General features: G+C 38.1%; 3 protein-coding genes across 7 annotated transcripts; all 3 read right to left on the bottom strand.

Moving 5' to 3' along the window:
- Positions 1-3,027: 3,027 nt before the first annotated feature.
- On the bottom strand, positions 3,028-5,982 carry LOC113849998 (wall-associated receptor kinase-like 20). The gene is made up of 3 exons (XM_027480286.1): positions 5,103-5,982; positions 4,967-5,029; positions 3,028-4,311 (listed from the first exon to the last, which is right to left on the bottom strand). The coding sequence occupies exons 1-3, from the start codon at positions 5,935-5,937 to the stop codon at positions 3,248-3,250; spliced, it is 1,962 nt and encodes a 653-aa protein (XP_027336087.1). The 5' UTR covers positions 5,938-5,982; the 3' UTR covers positions 3,028-3,247.
- A 2,027-nt stretch (positions 5,983-8,009) lies between these two features.
- Positions 8,010-13,859, bottom strand: LOC113848958 (ultraviolet-B receptor UVR8-like). 5 transcript variants are annotated; one of them, XM_027478414.1, is made up of 11 exons: positions 13,522-13,580; positions 12,466-12,539; positions 12,299-12,396; positions 11,933-12,064; positions 11,472-11,696; positions 11,069-11,302; positions 10,600-10,643; positions 9,588-9,770; positions 9,272-9,365; positions 8,802-8,845; positions 8,010-8,562 (listed from the first exon to the last, which is right to left on the bottom strand). In XM_027478414.1, exons 2-11 carry the CDS (start codon positions 12,486-12,488, stop codon positions 8,440-8,442), a joined length of 1,200 nt encoding a protein of 399 aa, XP_027334215.1. In that variant the 5' UTR covers positions 12,489-12,539; positions 13,522-13,580; the 3' UTR covers positions 8,010-8,439. The 5 variants fall into 5 exon arrangements, 3 of the variants coding, with proteins under 3 accessions (XP_027334215.1, XP_027334213.1, XP_027334214.1); XM_027478412.1 differs by having other exon boundaries at positions 8,013-8,562; positions 12,299-12,383; positions 13,522-13,859; XM_027478413.1 differs by having other exon boundaries at positions 8,015-8,562; positions 9,272-9,362; positions 12,299-12,383; positions 13,522-13,859.
- A 4,468-nt stretch (positions 13,860-18,327) lies between these two features.
- Positions 18,328-20,847, bottom strand: LOC113851275. The gene has a single exon (XM_027481742.1). It carries the CDS (start codon positions 20,845-20,847, stop codon positions 18,328-18,330), a length of 2,520 nt encoding a protein of 839 aa, XP_027337543.1.
- Positions 20,848-21,304: the final 457 nt, after the last annotated feature.

Here is a 21,304-nt window from a genome sequence, read left to right as displayed (position 1 = left end):
TCTTTCTCCTCCAAGCAATTATGGTATTGTGATTGATAGAAGGAAATGTTATTAAGTTTAGGAAAGAGACTAGGAATCAAGCCATCATGTTAAAAATCTCTTGTTTAGCCAAATCTAAACCATTTTATGTCAATCTGTTTTCAACGCGTTGGGAAAAATAGAAACAATGAAACTTTTGTACACTAATTCAAAACGACTACTTTAATTGTTTATAATGCGAGACATAAATTTAACATAAAATAATCCATTTTCTTATTCTATGAAATTCATAAATTTTCAACAGAGTTAATTATTTTATATTGAATAATTTTGTGAAGTTCATGGAAATTATATTTATGTGTAAATTTTACATAACTTTTGATTAAACGTTCCGACATAAATGAGTAGAAGCCTTGAATACTTTTTCATAATTTCAAATGAAATTATATTATCTTTTTGGGGGAGGTTTAAGTGTGTTCTCTCTTTTCTTTAAATTGCACTCAAAGGCAGCAGAAGGATCATGTAAAAAAGCCAAACTAAGCGTTGACTTTTTGCTTTTCCCTTTGCAAGTTATAGATCCGACCATTCGCCAGCTTATATTTTATCCGCCGCAAAACATAGAATTCAAGTTCTTACTTCTTATTGTGATTGGTTGCTTAGAATATTACTATTTACCTTGTGGTTTGAATATTTATTTTCTTACTTTTGTTACAAGTGAAAGTTATCCTTTTAGCTAGAATTATAAGTTTGCACCAAAAGAAATATAAGTTTGTGGGGCGTCATAATATATCATGATTGTTCTTCGAGTTGGAGGAAACTGTGGAATATGCTGAAGGATGGGATTAAAAATAATTAATCTGAATGGGGAAGACTTGATTAATTCAATAAAGGTTTCGTTAATTCTTAGGATGGAAGTTCGACAAAGAAAAATTATACTTAATTTTGTTTTAAAATTGGAATAGAGAAGAAACTTAAATTTCATTCTCATGCTTTCTTCTTAGTTTTGAATGACACAATTCTAAACTAACGTAATGATTAAGTAAAACAGTGACTCTAAAATAATCTGGTATTTTGATATCAATGTAAGGTTGTTGCTTCTATGCATACTTATAATAATGATAAATCGTTAAAAAAAATTGCATTATTTTCATTTAAATACTTATAAAATAAATATAAAAATATAAAAACTTTATTTATTAAAAAATTAAATCACATAAATTAAAATGTAATTTTTAAGTTCATGCTACTAATATTCAACTTTATCTATGCTTTGAGGAACCGCACGTTTGTAAATGTATGCCAATAGAAGGTTTTTGACAATCTCTGTTCGACGAAAATCATTGTTTTTGACATCAATTACTCACCTACTTGTGAAGATCATGCATAAATGATGTCACAAATTTATGATCTATGCAACAATATGTCCAATGGAGGTTGAGCAATATCATATATTCCTATTCTTTTTCATTTATTTTATTGTTTGAAGTTGTGTATAAGAATTACAAAATAATTTTATTATATTTTTAAGTAAATATTCTCATTTAAACTTTATATATTTTATTTGTTAATTTTTTATAAATTCGCTATTTAATAGGTAAAAAAAGAAAATTCTCAATAAGAGATTGAGTGATATAGTAATCATTAATTGAAGTTATTGTCTATATATTAAATATGGGTATAGTTTGAAAAAAAATAAACTATTCTTAAATTTTTAAGACAATAAAAGTTTTAAAGCATAAATAAAAATCAAAAATAACAAAAGAAAAGAAATAGAGAGAGCAGAAAAATGTTAACCATTTCTCATAGGTATCAGTTAAAATTTAAAAATAAAATTATTTTATTGAAAATTATAAAAATTAATTTTTATTATATTTAATGTATATATCTTTATTAGCAACTCTATATCATTCATTAATTCATCATCGTTGTCGTCGTTATTATTATTATTATTATTAATATTAATAATAATAAGATGTTGTGTTGTTAATTGATTGATTATGAGCCACCAGACAGCTGCAAACTGGATCGGCAATTTTTTTTAAGCTACATCATATATATCAGTATATTACACGAAAAGTAAAGGAAAGGCAAATAAATGGTCCAAGACACCCTTTTTGAAGCCATTAACTGGGATATTAGAAGCTCAATTACCTTATAGAAAACAACTTAGTGCCAATAACATAAAACTATATATACTATTTAAGATTTGTGCATAAATACTCCAGCTAGCGATCACTTAAATTTTTAGAGACTCCTTAACATGGGCAGAGTATAAGCCATAATTAGAAATTGATTACACTGATCATGGGTCACGCTTAGTGGAACAGATTAGGATGTTTTGGGGTTGAAAGGAACAGCATGAATATTGAATATGCAGTTTTGATCCAAGGACTTGTTAATTGATAATCGAAGTTGGATGCGATTGTTTGAGTTGCTATATTGAAACTGCATGAGGTGCTGTTAGGAATCTAGTTGTATAAGATCCAAATCTGGGTCGGATTAACCCGGTATGCATGATGTGTTTCACATGAAATTCATCCAAAATTGAAAGAGTATGCCATTACCCATTTTAAGTTTATGAAAAAGTAATTAATAATATTTTCTTTTTAATTTATCAGTGAAATTTGTCAAAAATAAATTTATTAAATAAGTATTTAATTAAGTTTATTATTTAAATGAACTGTTTAGTGTAAAAATTCTTATTAATGTTTCTATTTTATCCACATCCAATTGCACTTGATCATGAAATATATATCTCACCCCCCATCTAATTATATATAGTTTGCTTCAAAATATTTAGTTCATCAAATAATTATTACAAAGTCAAAAAAGTTATATCTTTAATGTTATAGTTTTGGTTCTAGCTAACCAGTGCCAATTGAAAGTAAAAAGTTTTTATTGAAAATCATATATGCATTAAAAATCAAGGAAGAAAGTATATTAATAATATTTTTTAACAAAAAATTTATCTTTAATTTTTTAACCAATGTGTTAAGCGCAATGCTTTAGAGTTTTTCTATATTTATTGTACATGAAGAGTGCTTCATACCCGAATCCGTTTTTGTAGTATTCAAGTATGCTGTTGGAGAACAAAATGTGTTTTCCAGCATATCAAGGCAGTACATATACATACTACAACTACAAATATAAAACAAGACCCTAAAACTCCACACTTAACCTAACAAAAACAAACACAATCTAAGTACAGACAAAATCCAAAAAACACCATCAGACAAGTCCACAACTTTACAAACATCCAAAGATCAAACTACTTCTCCACTTCCTTTGCAGAGGCAATACTAATAATATAGTCAATCTCCTCTGCTACCTCTTTCATTGAGGGTCGGTTCTGTCTCCTTTCCTCCAAGCAACTCAATGCAAGAAACGCCAACGCCTTCATCGTCTCTATCTCCATAGCGGTAGTTCCATCCTTCAACATGGGATCAATGACCTCCATCAACCTTTCCTCCATCACCATCCGTTGTACATAAACAGCCAAGTTCACATCATCTGCAGGCCGGTTGAAATCTATTGCCTTTTGAGCTGTCAAAAGCTCAAGCAACACCACCCCAAAACTATAAACATCACTCTTATCAGTTAATTGGTAGTTCCTATAATATTCAGGATCAAGATACCCAAGAGTGCCCTGAGCACAAGTAGATATATGACTCATATCTGTCTGAGCCAACCTAGACAACCCAAAATCTGAAACCTTAGCATTCAACTTGAAATCTAGCAAAATGTTGCTAGACTTAACATCTCTATGATATATAGGAGGCACAGCCATGAAGTGAAGATAAGCAAGACCATCAGCAGTATCACGAGCAATTTGAAGGCGATGAGTCCAAGTAAGCAAACCACGTCCCTTTGGCATTTGACCTTGCAAATGATCGAGAAGGGTCCCATTTTCTATGAACTCATAGACCATAATAGGTTGCTCCAGTTCCACACAGCAACCTAAAAGACCAACAAGGTTTCGGTGGTTGACTTGGCACAATATGCGAACCTCATTGAGGACTTGATCAGTGCCTTTTGGGTTTCCAAGTTTAGCACACTTGACAGCCACCACAGTGCCATCTAGAAGAACACCTTTGTAGACTTCACCATACCCACCAACACCAAGAAGACGGTCACTGGAGAAGTCAATTGTGGCTTTCTTTATCTCTTTGCCGGAAAAAAGCTTAGCATTTCTGCCTCCGCCACTTGCATTGAGAATTCCTTCTCGCTCTCTTGCTAGGCGCTCTTGTGCTTCTTTGATGCGCTTGTACCGTTTGTAGAGAAAAAATACAATGGTGGCAAGGATCAGTGCAGCTCCAACTCCGCATATCAAACCTGCACATATATGGTTAACATCAATTTCGTTGGTTCATCATGTGCATGCCCTATTAGTTAGCCTAAAACCATTCTTAGCTCTGCTATTTCATCTAAAAATTAAGGCTTAATTAAGAATTTAGTCTCTACAAAAATTACACAAATTTTAAACTTATAAAATTGGTTGTTAGATATAGTCTTTACTTTTCTCTTTAGTTCCTTTTAAGTTACATGGTTCATGCCAAGTGTCAAGCAAAAAGTTTGTCTATATTCTAACAAAAAAAAATTACTAGGAACTAAGATCAAATTGTGCAGAGTGACTTCTTTACAAGAACTAATCCAAAAATTAATTACACTTTTTTATTTTAATAAACTCAACTATAAAACTGAAAGTTAACCAAAAAAAAAAAAAAAACTAACAGCATGTAGGATTATTATACATAACAAAATATTCTTCAAAATTAAAAGAAATGACTTTTTTTTTAATCTATTTTAATCGTTCATGAAACATTATTTTGAAGTCACAGAACTAGTATAGACTATAAAAAAAGATGACAAAACATCACCATCTTTAATCCATAGCAAAATGTGAAAGCCTTATTACTACTCAACGATATTATGTTCATACATAACCTATATTAATTTCATTAAAAGATTTGAAAAGCGATTACAGTACCAGCTATGATCGCCGTCTTGTCGGATGAGTCGCCACAGCCATCGGGATTCTGGCAAGTGATTCCTGCACCAAAGTCAAACCAAAACTCCAAAATTAGTCAACGGTCCCAACAAATTCATGATCCTCTACAACTCACTTTTTGTGCACACTCCCTGAATAGGGTCCCACACAAGTCCGTTGATACAAAAGCAGCGTTTGATCCCATTGGGAGATGACGTGTCGGGTCCACAAGTGGAGGTGGCAGAGTCACAATCACCCTGGGAGACACATACGGTTTCCCGGGGCGACAACCACTGAATCTCCAACCCGGGTTGGGGCCACCGGTTAACGGGAAGAACCGGGTTAAGGTTAACGAAACTCGAGTAAGCGCTACAACCGGAATCCCTCACGCGAATCATGTAGGAGTTACTGGAGCCACCGGTTCGGTAGTTACAGCAGAGAGGACCAGACTGACACGTGGCAGCGGAAGAAGTGGCGTTGATGTAGTTATGGCAAATGCTAGAAGAGGAACAGTTAAGGGGAGACATTAGAAGCTCGCGGGTGCAGTTAAGGTAAATGATGGTGTTGGAGCTTGTGATGTTGAAAGGGAGAGTATTGTTCAGTTGGATCCCCTCCTTCGCCTTATCGGTGGAGACGCAGGTGTTGGCTATTAATGGTGCGGGCTGAATCACCAACCTTTGGCCTTTTGAATCTATGGACTCGATTGGGTAAGAGTTGTTCAGCGTGTCGAACATGAGCGTGCTCGAATTGCTGCAACGGATCTTGTACGACTGGTCACCGCACGTCCTCGTTGTGCTCAGAGGAAACGGCACCGTCATTTTGCCGCACGGTGGACACGCCGTCGCCGACATCACGTGCGTCGCGCGCGTTAGTATCAGCGTGGCCACCGTGAGGAGGAGGAGGAGGAGGAGCCTTGGCGTGGACTCCATTGGTGCGTGAAGGACAGAAACTGAGTAGTAGTGCTTATTCATAGTCCTCTCGTTTATACGAATGGTGGCATCAGTTTAATGTGTATTATTATACTTTGGATTTCAATAATATATATCTAACTGTGTTTTGTTATCATTTCAATTCAATTATTACCGTTGACCCATTGATAAATACTCGTATTTTATTTGAATATTTTTTGTTAAATATTTAGCAGAAAAGAGGATGATGGGTAAAAAGGTCATGTCTCCAAAGTCCAAACAATTTAAATTAAATATTGCTTTAATATTAATTTGAGTAAGCTAATGACAAGTTAATTTAATAAAATTGTTAATCAAACACAAATTAAAATATGCAACTTATTAGCTACGGAGAACAAAACTGTCATTTTCTAAATAGTCAGCATTTTAGAAAATTAGAGTATGCTTGTTTCTCATTTAAAAAAAAAGTTTCTTATTTTTTAAAATTAAAAAATAATACAAATTTGTATTATCTTTTATTTTTAAAAAAAATTTAAAATGAGAAATAAACATACTCTCAATTTCTCTTTAGTATAAAAACAAGAAGAATGCTAGAAATACATTATTTAATCTATTTGTTTAACATATTTTAAATTATTGTTAAAATTTATTAAAATAACAAAAATATATGTCTTAATTTTTTAATTTTTAAATTAATATTTTATTCAAAAATGTGTTATTAGCATGTTTCGTTGTTATAATATAATCTCATACATTTATGTATATTTTGAGTTTGAGGATTAGATCTGAATGATTCTATCCAAATACAGGTCATTTTCTGAAGTATTTCTTTTTCGTACAAATGACGTTTAGCCTGAACTTACACTTCGTTTTTTAAATGAAAGTACTTCATAAGTTTCAAAGAAGATCTGCGACTGCCAACCTAAAATTGAAATTTTGATTTGTGGGTCATACTTCATCATGTGATTTGCACCCCAAGAAAACAAAATAATCCAAATGTTGGCTTGAGGTTGACTTTGACTTTATGCATGGAGCATAGCCAAATGGTCCATGAAAAAATAACAGCTATTTTCGGCAAAGAAATTAAAATAAAGTTAGTTTTTAACTTCCATTCTTTTTTTTTTTATCATAATCACAATTTCATTTCAGGCTCTAGTTTATTGTGTTGCCTCTTCTAGTTTTTCTAATCATTTGTCGACATTACAGGTTTATATGTTACCAGTATAGTAGAATTGACACATCGTATCCGATAATATTAATGGTGAAAATTAATCGAGTTTATGATTATCGCAAATTAGCATTAAAAAAAAACGAAGGGGTTGATCAACAAGGAATGTACACGGAGAGAAAATTCTGAAATGATGGGTAGAAAACGATGTTCATTTCAAGAAATGTAGCTAAGAAGATAAAGGAAGGTTGGCCTATGAGCATTCGCCGCCAAGCATCTAGAACGCTGGTTCACACCAATAATAATAATGAATGTTCGACACCCTTCTTCCCACGAACTTGTCATTATCCACAGCTTACGATATATGGTATATTTTTGGATGAATGACAATTATGAAATTTAAATTTGATCATAAAATGCACTGTATTTACTTTTTATCTTTAATTTATCCATTAACTTAACAGCGTTTATATGAAAATATAAGTATATTTTTAATGGTTATATTTTAGCAAGTCATGTAGTAAATGTCATTTTGATTGATGCAAAGTTGAAGTATTTTTAATCAATATTCTCTTTAGTCACTAGAGAAGAGACTACCCACGATGCATAGAAACGCGGAAAGCAGCTTCTGGTATTTGACTGACTCCATGGATTAATGGATAACAACTTGGAATATAATATTATGTATCTCATTGTCCAGATTTCTATCACGTAACGTTTATATATATACTTTGCTAAGAACCAAGTGCTTCAAATAACATTTTTCAAATGTGAGAGTAATTCATTTTTCAAGCTTTATAGAACCAAACAGGTCAAAATTCTATACATATCTAAAAATAACAACAAAAATTACGTCACACTTAAACGTTTCTTGAAATTATAATATACTGCCAAGCTTCAATTGACGGTCGAATCAGAAACAAAAGAATTAAGAAAAACACTAGAATTTGCATTTGGAAAAAAAAAAAAAAATCAATCTCAGCCCATGCATTGGACCTCAAAGGCCAATATATATATATGACCAAAAAGAAAAGATGTATTAAAACAACCAATCATGCCTCCAAAACTACATACCAGGAGGCAGCACAAACTTCCAGGGTATTTAATTACACTGGTTAGTTTAGACAATTAAGAGAAAATATACATTATGAAGAATAATCTTACATAGGTGAAAAGGACCCAATATTTTCCTTCCCAAACCAGAAATCACTATTGGATGTTGTTAAATGCTAGAGCCAGTCATGATGATTCACACCATGAAAGAATACAAGCATATATACACACGTATACCACTCAATATGTACATATACATATGCATATGGCTTCATAAATTTACCAAACAAAACAACATCTAACTAACAAAATTGAGTCAAGAGCCTCAAGGAAGCCACGTGACATCAAGTGGGTGATTCAGCCAGAAGAAGAGTATGCCACCACCCACATGCAACGTTTTTAGCTACACAACCTTCCATGGTAACTTCAGAAGGAATGTTACGGTCAATCACATCCCCAAGGCCCAGCTGCCACATCCACAAATTAAAACTTAGAACATAATGATAACATACCAAGAATGTCACCAATTCATCAAAACAAGTATCAATTAAAATACACATGGTCAGATAGAAATTTTGTATTTCATGTAGTCGGTCTCACTTAGTGGAACAAAATTTGGTTGTTTTTATTGTTGTTGCTGTTTATTTATTGTTTTTAGACTGTATAATTAAAAGGAGATTAAAAAATAGTAGTTCAATATAAGCACCTGTCCATACTTGTTCCATCCCCAGCAGAAGACTTTTCCATTGTCTGAGGAGACAAATGCAAAAGAAGAATTAATAAGAATATATTAATAACATGCATTCAAATTTCAATGTGTTTTTAACTTCCAATACATTCAAAATACAGCATCAATGTTGAGGAACTAGCCTCATAATTATCTAAGACTAATGCCAAAAGGTAATCCAACTAAAGGATAACAAATCTAAACTTTTCGGTCAGAGCAATTAAAGAATAAATAATGAAAGAAAAATGATATTGTTAAAGTGCTCCCTGTCATTACTTGAACAACAGCACCTTCCAGATTCTATTACAGAAAAGGGATGGACTTGAGAAATCAAAGTATAGCAGCATTTAGTGATGCATTAAAGAGACTTCTTTCCTAGAAGGATAGTTTTGTCTGCATGGTTATATGAAAACGCCATAAGTAGTTCTCTTCTCGGTATAATAGAATACCTGTTATTAGAGCAGTGTGACGAGCCCCACATGATATGCTCTTTACATTCACATTTTCCAAGCTCGGACAATCCAGTAGCCTCGGTACAGTCTGCTTCAAAATTCAAGTTAAAACTTAAAAAACTAATATCAAAGTGCTGCAATAGAACTTAAGAGCATAATATGTATTATGGACCTTGAGGTGACAGAAATATAATGATATGGTCATAGACTCATAGTAAACTGGGGACTAAAGGACTAATGTAATCACATTGTTATGCTCTCTTTTAAATTTTAAGGACTAGTGTGTGTAATCAATGGCATGTCAAAGGCATACCTCAGCTTGATCAGCACCAGTTCCCAGCTGTCCAAATTGGTTTCCACCAAATGCATATACATCACCATCAGCAGATGTACACACAGTATGCCACAAACCTGCAGCAACTCCCTCTATTCGGATACCCAATAAGGAAGACACGCAAGTTGGACTAAGTTCATCATCTGTACTTCCTTGCCCGCACTTTTCCAAAACAAGATGACAATTAATTCAGTATAACAAGCATAAGCATAAATCAACCAAGAGAGTGATTAGAATGATGAATATTGCATAGGAACAGAACAGATTATCCCTTGTTAGAGGAACCTCATCTTCAACATCTACATTGCTTTTGCCCACCATATTCTACTTTACCTACATGTTGCTAAAGAACAGTTAACAGTTGATGATATAGTAGGTGGAATATATTTCAACTACTAAATTCTAAAGTATATTTTAGTTATTTCTTGTGCAAAGAAGTATGCAATAAATCCTCAAGCAAAATCTAGGGCAAATCAGCCCACAATTTACGTTGGGTGTATGTTACTAATTCACCGTAAGAAGGGAGTATTAACCAGCAAAATAAACAATATGTTGGTGACAAGCAAACATAATCAATAAAGTGAACACCTAAAAAGAACTACATAAGTGAAGATCTAAGTAGAGTAGCTGATACATCTCATATTAAGGAAACACTTGTAGCTCTACTGGTAAATTTTCATTTTATTTTTTTGTCGTTTTGAGGCCTGCAGCAGGTGAACCCGGAATTTGCTTTCTAATATAAGGACCCAAGCAAGCTACCATAGATTAGAAAACATCAGACGAATTTATTAACAATGAGTACTGATGGAATTTGCTGAAAGGATAACCTCTGCATGTGTAATGCTGTCAACAATATACATAGTTAGGTAGCCCCAAAAAAAAAGAGAGTAAGAAGGTGGTAGCAGGACAAAATTTACATTGCCAGCCAGGTAGGATATGGAATTTGAGTCGAAAAAAGCTCTCAAGATATGACAAATTCACTTCAAATTACCTGTCCATAAAGTCCCCAACCAAAAGTAAGCACAGCTCCAGCATCTGTCAGTTCAACAGGTAGATATTGGAATATCAGTATATATGAATTGTCAAATTTAGCATACCCAGATGAAGAATTATAGGGAATAAAAAGCAATTATGGAAGTTGCGTCCAATTTTCTGTATAACTATTCAACTCTGAATGTACCATCTAGAAAGACGCACCATAATACATTCTATTGACAAATTTATTAACCTCTTTTAGGATATTCGTTTTCCCTCTCATCAAATCATACAATCCTAAACTGATTGACCATCTAATTTAGAAATATATTTCTAAGCACTTTTAAACATAATCTTGATACCAGTTAGGTGAATTGCATTATAAATGCACATGGATATTCTCATTTTTGGTTCCTTAAAGAAACTAATGCAGACAGTCCTGAAAGATGTTCATTTGTGATACCAAATAACTGATACATATGTACCTGTGATTACTGCACTGTGTCGACCTCCACAGGCAATTCCTTTCACATAACTTCCTGGAACTCTAAAATTTTGTCCCTCTGAACTCATGCTTCCTTGAGCCCGTGATATATCTTTACCATAAGAAGAGGAATCAATACAAGGAACAAGATGAGGAGAGGACACCATTCGTATTCTAGAACCCAAACCAAGCTGCCCTTCACCTCCATAGCCCCAACCCCACACCTGCCCTGTATCTGAAACTTCCAGAACATTACTATCAATGACATGTCTTAGACTGCATAACTGATCTTCCATAGTACAATAAAGATGCTTCAACCATAGATGGCCACATTATCAGAGACAAAAAAACATACATAAAAGTTTATACTGAGGCTAACAAAAAATCCATAATAAAGTCAATACCTGACAATGCTAAGGTATGGCGCCCACCAGCAGCAACACTTGATATCCTTACACCAGGGTTTAATGTGACAAGACACGGCAACGCTGTCATAGTATCATCACTAGATGTCGAGGTTTCAGCTGTTTGCTTTGCTGACGATACTCTCCTTCTCTTTGTACTTTCTTCTCCACTGGTACTGGAGGTAGTTCCTCCAATAGATTTTGACCCCTGAGAACGTGGTATCACTGTTGCAAAACCACTCTACATAGTTAGACAGATAAAGGCTAAATATCCTTTATTTTTTATCATAAAAGGATAAAGCTCTTTTCTTCTTTCTTTTGGGGTTTCAAACATTCTATCCTATATCATAGCAGTTCCTCTCTCTTCCCCCCCTCCTTTTTGTACACTTTGGCTAGCTTAGACCACCTCCTAGGAGGGCCCGGTAGCTGTAGACAAATGGCAATTTTAAAGAGGAACACACCTTGCTCCGTCAAGAATGAACTTTGCCTTCCTGGTACATCCTTTTCGGGACTTACCACAATTGATGATTCGCCAAGTACCTTCCCAGAGGGAACACATTCCTTCCATCCCCATGTGTAAACTTCTCCACTATCTGCAAAGGAAAAACAAAACAAGTATGTAGGATAACACAAGGCAAAAAAACATGCTTGATGGATAGACAATTCTTGAATCCATTTTTGATTCATTGTTTGTGAAAATTTGTAAGAATTGTTAATTTCTCCAGCAGGACAACAAAAGCTACTCAATTTTAGTTGATCCTTTCTCCTTTCAATCACATCATAATGCGTTTCTTCCCTGGGAAGCAAGATGAGGAAATGAAGCTTACCTGTCACAGATACACAATGTGCCCATCCAGCTGCAGCTTTTACAATAGGCGCTTCAGCAGGAAGAGGGAAAGGCTCTGGAGTTGCCTTCACAAATAAACTATAAAATGTTAGTTGACTGAAAAAGATACGAGAGAGAACATTATCATTCTATATGGTTATGCATCACCCCATGTTTGCCAGATGTGACATAGCTTTGGCCTAAATCATCTGCTGAACCCCATGTTATGAGCTTTCCTTGTGCTGATTAAGGAAGAAAGTAAGAGTAACAATGAATCTTTATGTTAATAAAATGTAAAAGGAAAATACCAGAAGAAAGGAAGCCTGAAAGAGATATAAGGATAGAAAGATACTATGCACTAAGATAACTTCCCTCAAAAGAAAATAAATAAAAAAAGAACAAGGATGGCCTTAATCAATGATACAATCATTTAAAAAAGACAAATGTTACCCAACGTTCTTAAAGAATTAAAAAGTAAATATATATATATATATATATATATATATATATATATATATATCAAAAACTGTTATTAATGCAGTTCTTTCCTAAATTTTCGGTGCATTCCAACTTAATTTTTAATAAAAACCTTTTTACTATTAATTCTTTAACTAGTGCACTATTAGCAAGACCCTTAAAAAAAACTGCACTCATACAGGAGACACATTCGTACCCCTAAATACTAGCCCTAAACATAAATACCACAGTATTAGAAGTAACAACATCAGCAAAATCCATGGAATGAGCGAGTAAGAGATTGAAGAAAATTAGTAAATCTAATTCAAAACATTAGTAGTGAAAGCCTGAGTAACTGCAACTCTTCCCCTTAGATTTGACCAACTTAACAAAATATCAGGAACATAAAAAGAAGAATAGTCACCACATAGGAGTAATAACTCTGAGACCAAGAAAACCATACACGCAAACAAGTTTAGCAAGTTGAGTTTCTCACTCCAGCAAAAGAGAAATGAAGCACCAAAGTTCTCATTTCTAGCTTCTTATCAACATATAAAAGAACAAAACACCACAAAGGTAAATGTAATGGAGAAGAAGCAATTCCCTCCATCACTAGAACCATTAAGAAAAAGACTTTTTGCCCCAAAATCAACTTCATTCTCAAGTTCAAAAAAATTGAAATAAGTACTGGAAATTAAGAAAATAAAAAAGTTTGGTGGGATTAAAAATCAGAAATTGGAAAAAAAAATGTTGAAAAAGGTGAAGTACCAGAGATAGCCATGGCAAATCCACAACCACCACCGCAAACATCCCACCAAGGGTAATCAGACGGCGGAACCCTAACCGGCGTCAATAACGGCGTCCTCTGCGGCAGAGCTCCGGGAAGGTAACCCCACATGTACACCAACCTCTCCTTCTCCACTTGCATTGCTTCAATCCCGTCGCCGTTCATGGCGATTCCCGCTAAACAAAATAAAAAATAAAAAATCCAATACCCAATGCGACTAAGTTCAAAACTTTTCCCTTATTTTATGGCTTTTCCGTTTGGCGAGCGAGAAAATCTTTGAAGACTTTGCTCAAAGTGCCCTCTTTTTTCTCTGCTAGCTGCGTATCATTTTTAGCGGAATGCGGCTGCCACGTCGGATGCTCACGTGGTTAAACTGACACGTGGCATCGTGCTGGCCGCTACATACTTCGTTCATTTCTGGCCACGAATTCAGCAGAACTTTCTGGAAGGTCTCAACCTCTCTGGTAACGCCCCCATCCCATGGCCCTGTGCGTTAGGAGCTACCGTGTCTTCTTTCTCCTCCTGCCACGTGTCGGTCCTTCCGTAACCTCAATCATTACGGATCGCCGCGTGTTCGTTTCCCTGCGTGCCACGTCATCAAAAGACCCCTTGTGAACTGCAGTATGTGAAGGTGTGTGTGATGTGACGGCGACACTGTTATTTTCTTTTGGCAATTCCACATTACATCCAATAGAAATAGAAATGTGTTTTGCTAAAGTTGTTAAGATTCTCTCCAAGGGAGACACCCATGTTCCATCTCCATTATTAATATCAATTCCAAATATCAACAGTTAAAATTACTTTTATTTTAATAAATATATGCAAAATTAAATAGTTAAAGTTACCTTATATCATTTGCCTATCATGATTTTGCATCATTTGGTTGAATAGTGTTCCTCCCTTAGCTGTCTTTTAATCTCCGATCAGGCGTCCTGCTGTTGATTTGATGATAGGGAGAATACCTGCAAAAGGTACTCCGATGATAAAGTCAGGATTCGGTTCTGAACAATAAATGTTATTTAATAATCTGAAGTCAACCACCAACCTGTATTTTTTATCTTCTTTTTATAGACATTCTTTTGGGCTAATGGGCCTAAGTCAATTTTTATATTTGAGGCCCATAGTATTTTTTATTATCTTTAATTTGGATTATTTACCTTTTAATCCTGACTAGGGGTACGGGCCTAGTATGCCGAGTAGGTATTCGGTTTCTTTTTGCTGATGGTGGAACCGAGTTGATTCCTTTCCCAGTACACTAGCCCCACAAGCCCGGCGAGTTGCGAAGCAAGGGCTTTAAAAAGTGGAGATGGTAATATAGGTATCCGGTTGGAGTGCTTTTTATTGTACCGAGGGGGTCATCGTGGGGGTGTCCGGTCTCAATTGATGGTAACGTTTGATATATTAACTTACACTGAGGAGTAGTCGGTTTAGTAACAATACGGTATAGGCCGAGATTATAAATTTGCTGAGGAATATTCTAGGATGTTGGTTTTTAGGATTTGTCAGAGGGGATGTGAAACGAAGGGGTGCTCCATCTCCTCCGTTGATCTGGAAGGGATCTGATGGTTTAAAACGAAAGGGCGTCTTTTCGTTTGCCCGACATCAGTCCCTTATAAATATGTGGTGGTCCCTCATCCCTTTCTTACTCTTTTGCTCTGTGCCGAACCCTGCATATCTTTGCTCCAAACCGACTAGTGTTCAGAGATCCTAGGCTTTTCTTCTCTACCGACTACTAGCAAGGTGCGTTTCATTTTTTTCTTAACTTCTTTTCTATCATGGCTGATCGTATTGAGTGGGAGGATTCCTTGTCGGATGTCTCGGGGCCGGGTACCATTGAGGTTGATATTATGAATGGAACCGAGGGGAGTGGTGAGGTTTCGTCTATTTCAAACCGGAGGGCTGAAGAGGCACAAGTCGGCGAAGGCAGTAGCGAAGCTGAGACCTCATCGTCCAGTGATACTGACGCTCCTGAACCTCTTCCCAGCACTAGTCCTCCTCGGGAAAGGCAGGTGTTTCCTCCCTGCACGGTGCCTGGTTATGAGTGGGTACACGGTGAAGTGGCCGCCTACTTTTCTCGTTTCAAAAGAAATAAAAGTCTTCAACTTTTTGTAGATAATTGTGATATTTCTTTATGGGAGGCTTGTGACCCGTATCCTATACACCTTGATCCCTGTCAGGGGGACGAGGGCGAGAACCCAGACTTTGTTTTCTTGGGAGGTGTCGGAATGGCCGACACCTTCTTTATGTATGAATACATGTTTAGGGAATTAGGTATCAGGCTCCCTTTTGACGATTTCCAAATGGGGGTTTTGAGGGTATTGAATGTAGCGCCAACACAACTACATCCGAACGGGTGGGCGGCAATTCAAGCCTTTAGAATACTTTGTAAATTCCATTATATAGAGCCTAGTGTAGGTCTTTTTCTTCATTTTTTTTGTACGCGTCCATCCGACCTGGCGAGGTGGGTTTCTCTAATAAGGCAACCCGAGTTGCCCCTTTTTAAGCCATACACGTCGTCTTTTAAGGGTTTCAAAACTGGTTTCTTCAAGGTAACCGTGGACCCTGTAGGTAAAAATTATTTTTTTGATAGCGAGGGCAATCCCCTATTTCCTTTTCACTGGACTCGGGTGCCGCGCCGATACGACACATACCCTGAGGATATGTTATCGGCTAGGGAGCTGTCAGATTTGCAATTCTTGAAGTCCCTTCCCCGGGACATTCCTGCCCGACATGTAGTCCTCGTTCTCAAGTCTCCGCGTCCTCGGTGGGATATGGAGGGTATGTGTTATTTCGTTTCTGACTTGTATTTGGAATTGAGCTATATTGATTTGACTTGCTATTGTTAATGCAGGTTTAATGGCTCAAAGAGGTGTGGATGTGCCAACCTTCCGGCGTACTTTGAAGCAGAGAATGCCTGAAGGGACGCCCGTTGAGGAGCACCGTCATCCTCAAATCGACCAACTTCCCGAGGTGTCGGAACCTCGCCCTCCTCCCCAAGATTTTGTTCCAGCCGAAGGCCCTTCCAAGAAACGCAAGGAAAAGGGCAAGGAGCCCGAAAGGGAGAGGAAGAGGCGACACGCACACTCGGGTGAGCCTAGCGGCGTTCAAGGGGCTCGAAGTCAGACCCGAGTGGTAGTTGCTGGGGAGGGAAGCAGTTCTCCCGTAGTTCCCTTGGATATGCTGGCCGAGGGGTTCTTGGTAAGCGGGACACATGCTGGTCGGCTTGCTGCTCCGAACCTATTATCTGATGCAGGGAAGGAACTGGTCGACGGTTTGGACTATGAGTCTCTGTGGCGCTACTACGCAGAACTTCATGTACGGTCCACCGCAATGCTCCGAAGGCTAGTTGTGGATCCCATTCTCGAAGTTAAGAAGTTGAAGGCCGCCCATTCGGTTTCTGAAGAGGCTTTGGCCGAGAGTAGAGAGATTCAAGCTAGCCTGGACGAGACCGTTCAATCCCTGCAGGGTCAGGTTAATCAATACAAAGAGCACTTTCAAATAATGGAGGACTGAGTACATGCGGCCGAGGAGGTGGCGAGGGTCCGGGGGGAGGAGATGGAGGCGTTGAAGGCAAAGTCCTGTCAAATGGAAGAGGCTTTACGGGCCAAATCTGCCGAGATGGAAGAAGCCCTGGCGCTGGAGAGGCAAAAGGCTGAAACCGAGATGAGAAATTTTGCTGAGAAGTGTTCTCAGCAAGTATCTTACGAGCATGAAGCCGGTTTTAACCACGCTATTCGACAGTGTCATGGGTTCTGCCAAGTACCGGTAGGCTTTCATTTTGACATTACAAAGGACTTCTTCGACGGGAGGTTCATTCCTTACACCGAGGTTAAGGTTGATGTAGAACCCGACGTCGAAGTGCCGAGACGTCTCCCTGAGGTTACCGCCAACCCTGAGGTGGCCGCTCCCGAGGCGGTAGAGAGAATAGAGAGTTAAATTACTCTCCCTTTGTATTCATGGGCCATTAGTGCCCACATTTTGTAACCTGTTTTTTGTTTGAAATAGAATTTATCCTTTTTTCTCATGCTTTGTATTTTGTCACCTAACAACATTTACGATATGCTTAATATTATCATACTTAGCCAAATAACTTGCATACGATTTACCCTTAATATACTCATTTTTAGCCGAGTAGGGGACGAGGAGATGATCTCGTTTTTTTTAAAAATTTAGCTTTAACCAAATGGTAACTAAGAACTCCTCCTAATTTGTTAATTTTGACGAGCGAGAGAGTATTCGGGATTGAGATATGTCGACCTTTAGTAGAGATGCTTGAAAGAAAAATAATTCACACTTGACCGAATTGGGGTACTCGAGAGGGAAACCATTCAACCTTGGCCAAGTGGAAATGGGAGGGAATGGTGTTATCTCATCCTTGACCGAGTGAGGGTACTCGGCAGGGGAATATAATTGTTGCATCCTTGACCGAGTGTGGTACTCGGGAGGGAAACCGTTCAACCTTGGCCAAGTGAAAACTTGGGAGGGAATGGTGTTATCTCATCCTTGACCGAGTGAGGGTACTCGGCAGGGGAATATAATTGCTGCATCCTTGACCGAGTGTGGTACTCGGGAGGGAAACCATTCAACCTTGGCCAAGTGAAAACTTGGGAGGGAATGGTGTTTGAAAGGTATATAATGCGCAAAAAACCGTATAGGTGAAGAAAGAGAAATTTTATTGATTAGGTGCCTCGTTAAAAACCTTCTCAGGAAAACCCCTTTTCACTTTCTTTTAAGAGGATAAAACCTGGGATTGGAAAAGAGTTCACCTGTGCACGTATTACAAGGTTTTAGCTATAATAATGCTTTAAATGAGTGACATTCCAGGTTCTTGGTATTAAATTTCCTGCCAGGGTTTCCAATTTGTATGCTCCATTATTTAATCTTGCTGCTACTCGAAAGGGGCCTTCCCAGTTGGCTGCCAACTTCCCTTCTTGTCGATCCTTGCGCGCGTCCCCGGTTACTCGCCATACTAGGTCGTTTTTGTAGAATTGTCGTGGACTTATTTTGGAGTTGAATTTTCTAGCCATCATTCTTTTACTAGCCTCAGTCATGATGGCAGCGTGGTCACGGATCTCATCTATCAAGTCCAGGTTAACGGCCAGAGCCTCTTCATTGGCCGATTCCTTGAAATTCTCTTTCCTGAATGACGGCTCTCTAATTTCTACCGGTACCATGGCATCAGTACCATATGTAAGCCTAAAGGGGGTTTCTTTTGTTGTGGTCTGCGGCGTGCACCGATAGGCCCATAAAATCTCAGGCAGCTTCTCTGCCCATTCTCCCTTTGCCGAACCCAACCTCCTTTTTAATTCATGCAAGATCACTTTGTTGGCCGCCTCGGCTTGGCCATTCGTCTGCGGATGTTCAACAGATGTAACTCTATGTTTGATATGTAGGCCAGCCAAGAACTCGTTGAATCTTCGATTTGCAAACTGAAGCCCATTATCTGTAATCAGTGCATGAGGGAGACCGAACCGTGTTATGATGTTTTTCCAAGTGAATTTTTGCACGTTATGGGCCGTGATTGATGTTAGGGGTTCGGCCTCAATCCATTTGGTAAAGTAGTCCACGGCGACGAGGAGGAATTTACATTGCCCTTTTGCCAAGGGGAATGGGCCGAGGAGGTCCATTCCCCAAATAGCGAAGGGCCAAGGAGCAATAATGTGCCGAAGGGTATCGGCGTGTTGGCGCAGGTGAGGGCCGTGTTGTTGACAAGGAATGCATCTTTTTACAAACAATTGACAGTCTTGAGTTATTGTTGGCCAGTAGTATCCGGCCCTGAGCACTTTGGCTGCCATAGTTCGTCCGCCCGAATGGGTTCCACAAATACCTTCATGGATTTCTCTCATCACGTACTTAGCTTGATCGTCTTCTAGGCATTTAAGCATGGGGGTGGAAATTCCTCTTCGATACAATTCTTTACCGAGAAGAAGGTATTTGGCTGCATGTGCTTTAATTTTCCTAGCTGCTGCTGCGTCCTGTGGGAGACTGCCATCAGTGAGGTATTGGACCAGGGGGGTCATCCAATTATGGGATGAATTTTCTATGTCCATGCATTCTCGCTTGGTGATACTAGGTTGGGGGATTTGTTGGTGAACCATGCTCTGCAGCTGCCCTGGTTTCCGTTGGCTAGCCAGCCTAGCTAGTCTGTCGGCTCGTGCGTTCATGTTTCGAGGTGTGTACCGAATGCATACCTCCTCAAACTCGGTTTTTATTTTCTTAACCTCCTGGTAATATTTAAGCATGACCGAGTCCCTGATCTGATAGGTATCATTTACTTGTTCGGTTACAACTTTTGAATCACTCCAAGCAGTAATGCGTTTAACCCCCATTTCCCTTGCTAGTCTGAGACCGGCGAGTAAAGCTTCATATTCGGCTTGATTGTTGGATGCCTTAAATCTGAACCGGATAGACTGTTCAATGGCGAACGCATTTGGTCCTTCAAGAATGACCCCCGCTCCACTGCCTGATTGATTTGATGATCCATCAACGTGTAGGTTCCACATGTCTGAAATGGTATTATGTTGTGTCGTAAACTCGTTGATGAAGTCGGCTAATAGCTGGGCTTTAAGGGGGCGTCGGTTCTCGAAATGGATGTCATATTGGGATAATTCAATTGTCCATGTCACCAACCGACCAGCCAATTCTGGTTTTCTCAAAATTTTGGCCATCGGACAATCTGTACGGACTATCATTCGATGGCTCTGGAAGTAGTGCCTTAACCTACGAGCTGTGTGGACTAAGGCAAGTACCAGTTTCTCCACTAACTGGTACCGAGATTCAGGACCTTGAAGTGTCCTGCTAACGAAATATACGGGGTTCGGTTCGGGTGTTTCTTGAAGTAAGACCAAACTGACGGCGTGATCGGACACGGACAAATAAATAATCATTTCCAGATTCGAAATTGGTTTAATCAACGCAGGTGGTGCGGCCAGCATATGCTTGTACTGTACAAAGGCGTCCTCACATTCATTGGTCCATGCAAATTTTTGCGATTTCTTCAACAATTCAATGAAAGGCCGAGACCTTTCTGCCATTAATGGCAAGAATCTAGCCAGGGCTGCAATCCGCCCGGTCAGTCGTTGCACGTCGTTGATATTGCGAGGGCTGGCCATGTCGATGATGGCTTTACATTTGTCGGGATTTGCCTCAATTCCCCTTTCGGACAACATGAAGCCCAGGAATTTACCGCCAGCTACACCAAATGTACATTTTTCAGGATTGAACCTCATACCATGTTTTCTGCCTTCTCCGAATACCTCCTTTAAGTGGTCAAGATGTTGCTTTAATGCAAGGGATTTAATTACCATGTCGTCTACATACACTTCCATGCATTTACCCACTTGTTTTTCAAAAATTTTGTTCATAAGTCGCTAGTAGGTTGCTCCTGCATTCTTCAACCCGAACGGCATCACCCGATAACAATAATTTGCAGAATTTGTGATGAATGCTGTTTTTTCCTCATCGGGGGGGTACATTCGTATTTGATTGTACCCAGAATAAGCATCTAAAAAGCTCAGTACTTTGTGACCGGCAGCACCATCAACCAAGGTGTCAATGTTTGGTAGGGGGTATGCATCTTTTGGGCATGCTTTATTGAGGTCCGTGAAGTCCGTGCACATTCGCCACTTGCCATTGGCTTTTTTGACCATGACAATGTTGGCTAACCATGTTGAATACCTGACCTCTCGGATGAAACCGGCCTGTATTAGTTTGCTGGTTTCTTCTCTTACCGCCTTTGCTCTATCACCACCAATTTTTCTCCTT

The sequence above is a fragment of the Abrus precatorius genome, unplaced genomic scaffold, assembly GCF_003935025.1.
Source record: "Abrus precatorius isolate BTA unplaced genomic scaffold, Abrus_2018 Scaffold9, whole genome shotgun sequence".
Lineage (NCBI taxonomy): Eukaryota > Viridiplantae > Streptophyta > Magnoliopsida > Fabales > Fabaceae > Abrus > Abrus precatorius.
Note: the sequence above shows the minus strand (reverse complement) of the source record. Positions and strands in the feature narration are given on the sequence as shown.

Bases quoted from the DNA above. Each gene is read 5' to 3' on its own strand.
- LOC113849998 (XM_027480286.1), bottom strand. From the start codon at position 5,937: ATGAATAAGCACTACTACTCAGTTTCTGTCCTTCACGCACCAATGGAG. The intron at 5,030-5,102 runs GTGAGTTGTAGA...ACTTTGGTGCAG, and splicing joins TCAGGGAGTGTGCACAAAAA to GAATCACTTGCCAGAATCCC. The intron at 4,312-4,966 runs GTACTGTAATCG...ATATATGTGCAG, and splicing joins CAAGACGGCGATCATAGCTG to GTTTGATATGCGGAGTTGGA.
- LOC113851275 (XM_027481742.1), bottom strand. From the start codon at position 20,847: ATGGTAATTAAATCCCTTGCATTAAAGCAACATCTTGACCACTTAAAG.
- LOC113848958 (XM_027478412.1), bottom strand. From the start codon at position 13,705: ATGAACGGCGACGGGATTGAAGCAATGCAAGTGGAGAAGGAGAGGTTG. The intron at 11,303-11,471 runs GTATTGACTTTA...TGGAAGTTTCAG, and splicing joins CCATACCTTAGCATTGTCAG to ATACAGGGCAGGTGTGGGGT. The intron at 10,644-11,068 runs GTACATATGTAT...TTGAACTGACAG, and splicing joins ACACAGTGCAGTAATCACAG to ATGCTGGAGCTGTGCTTACT.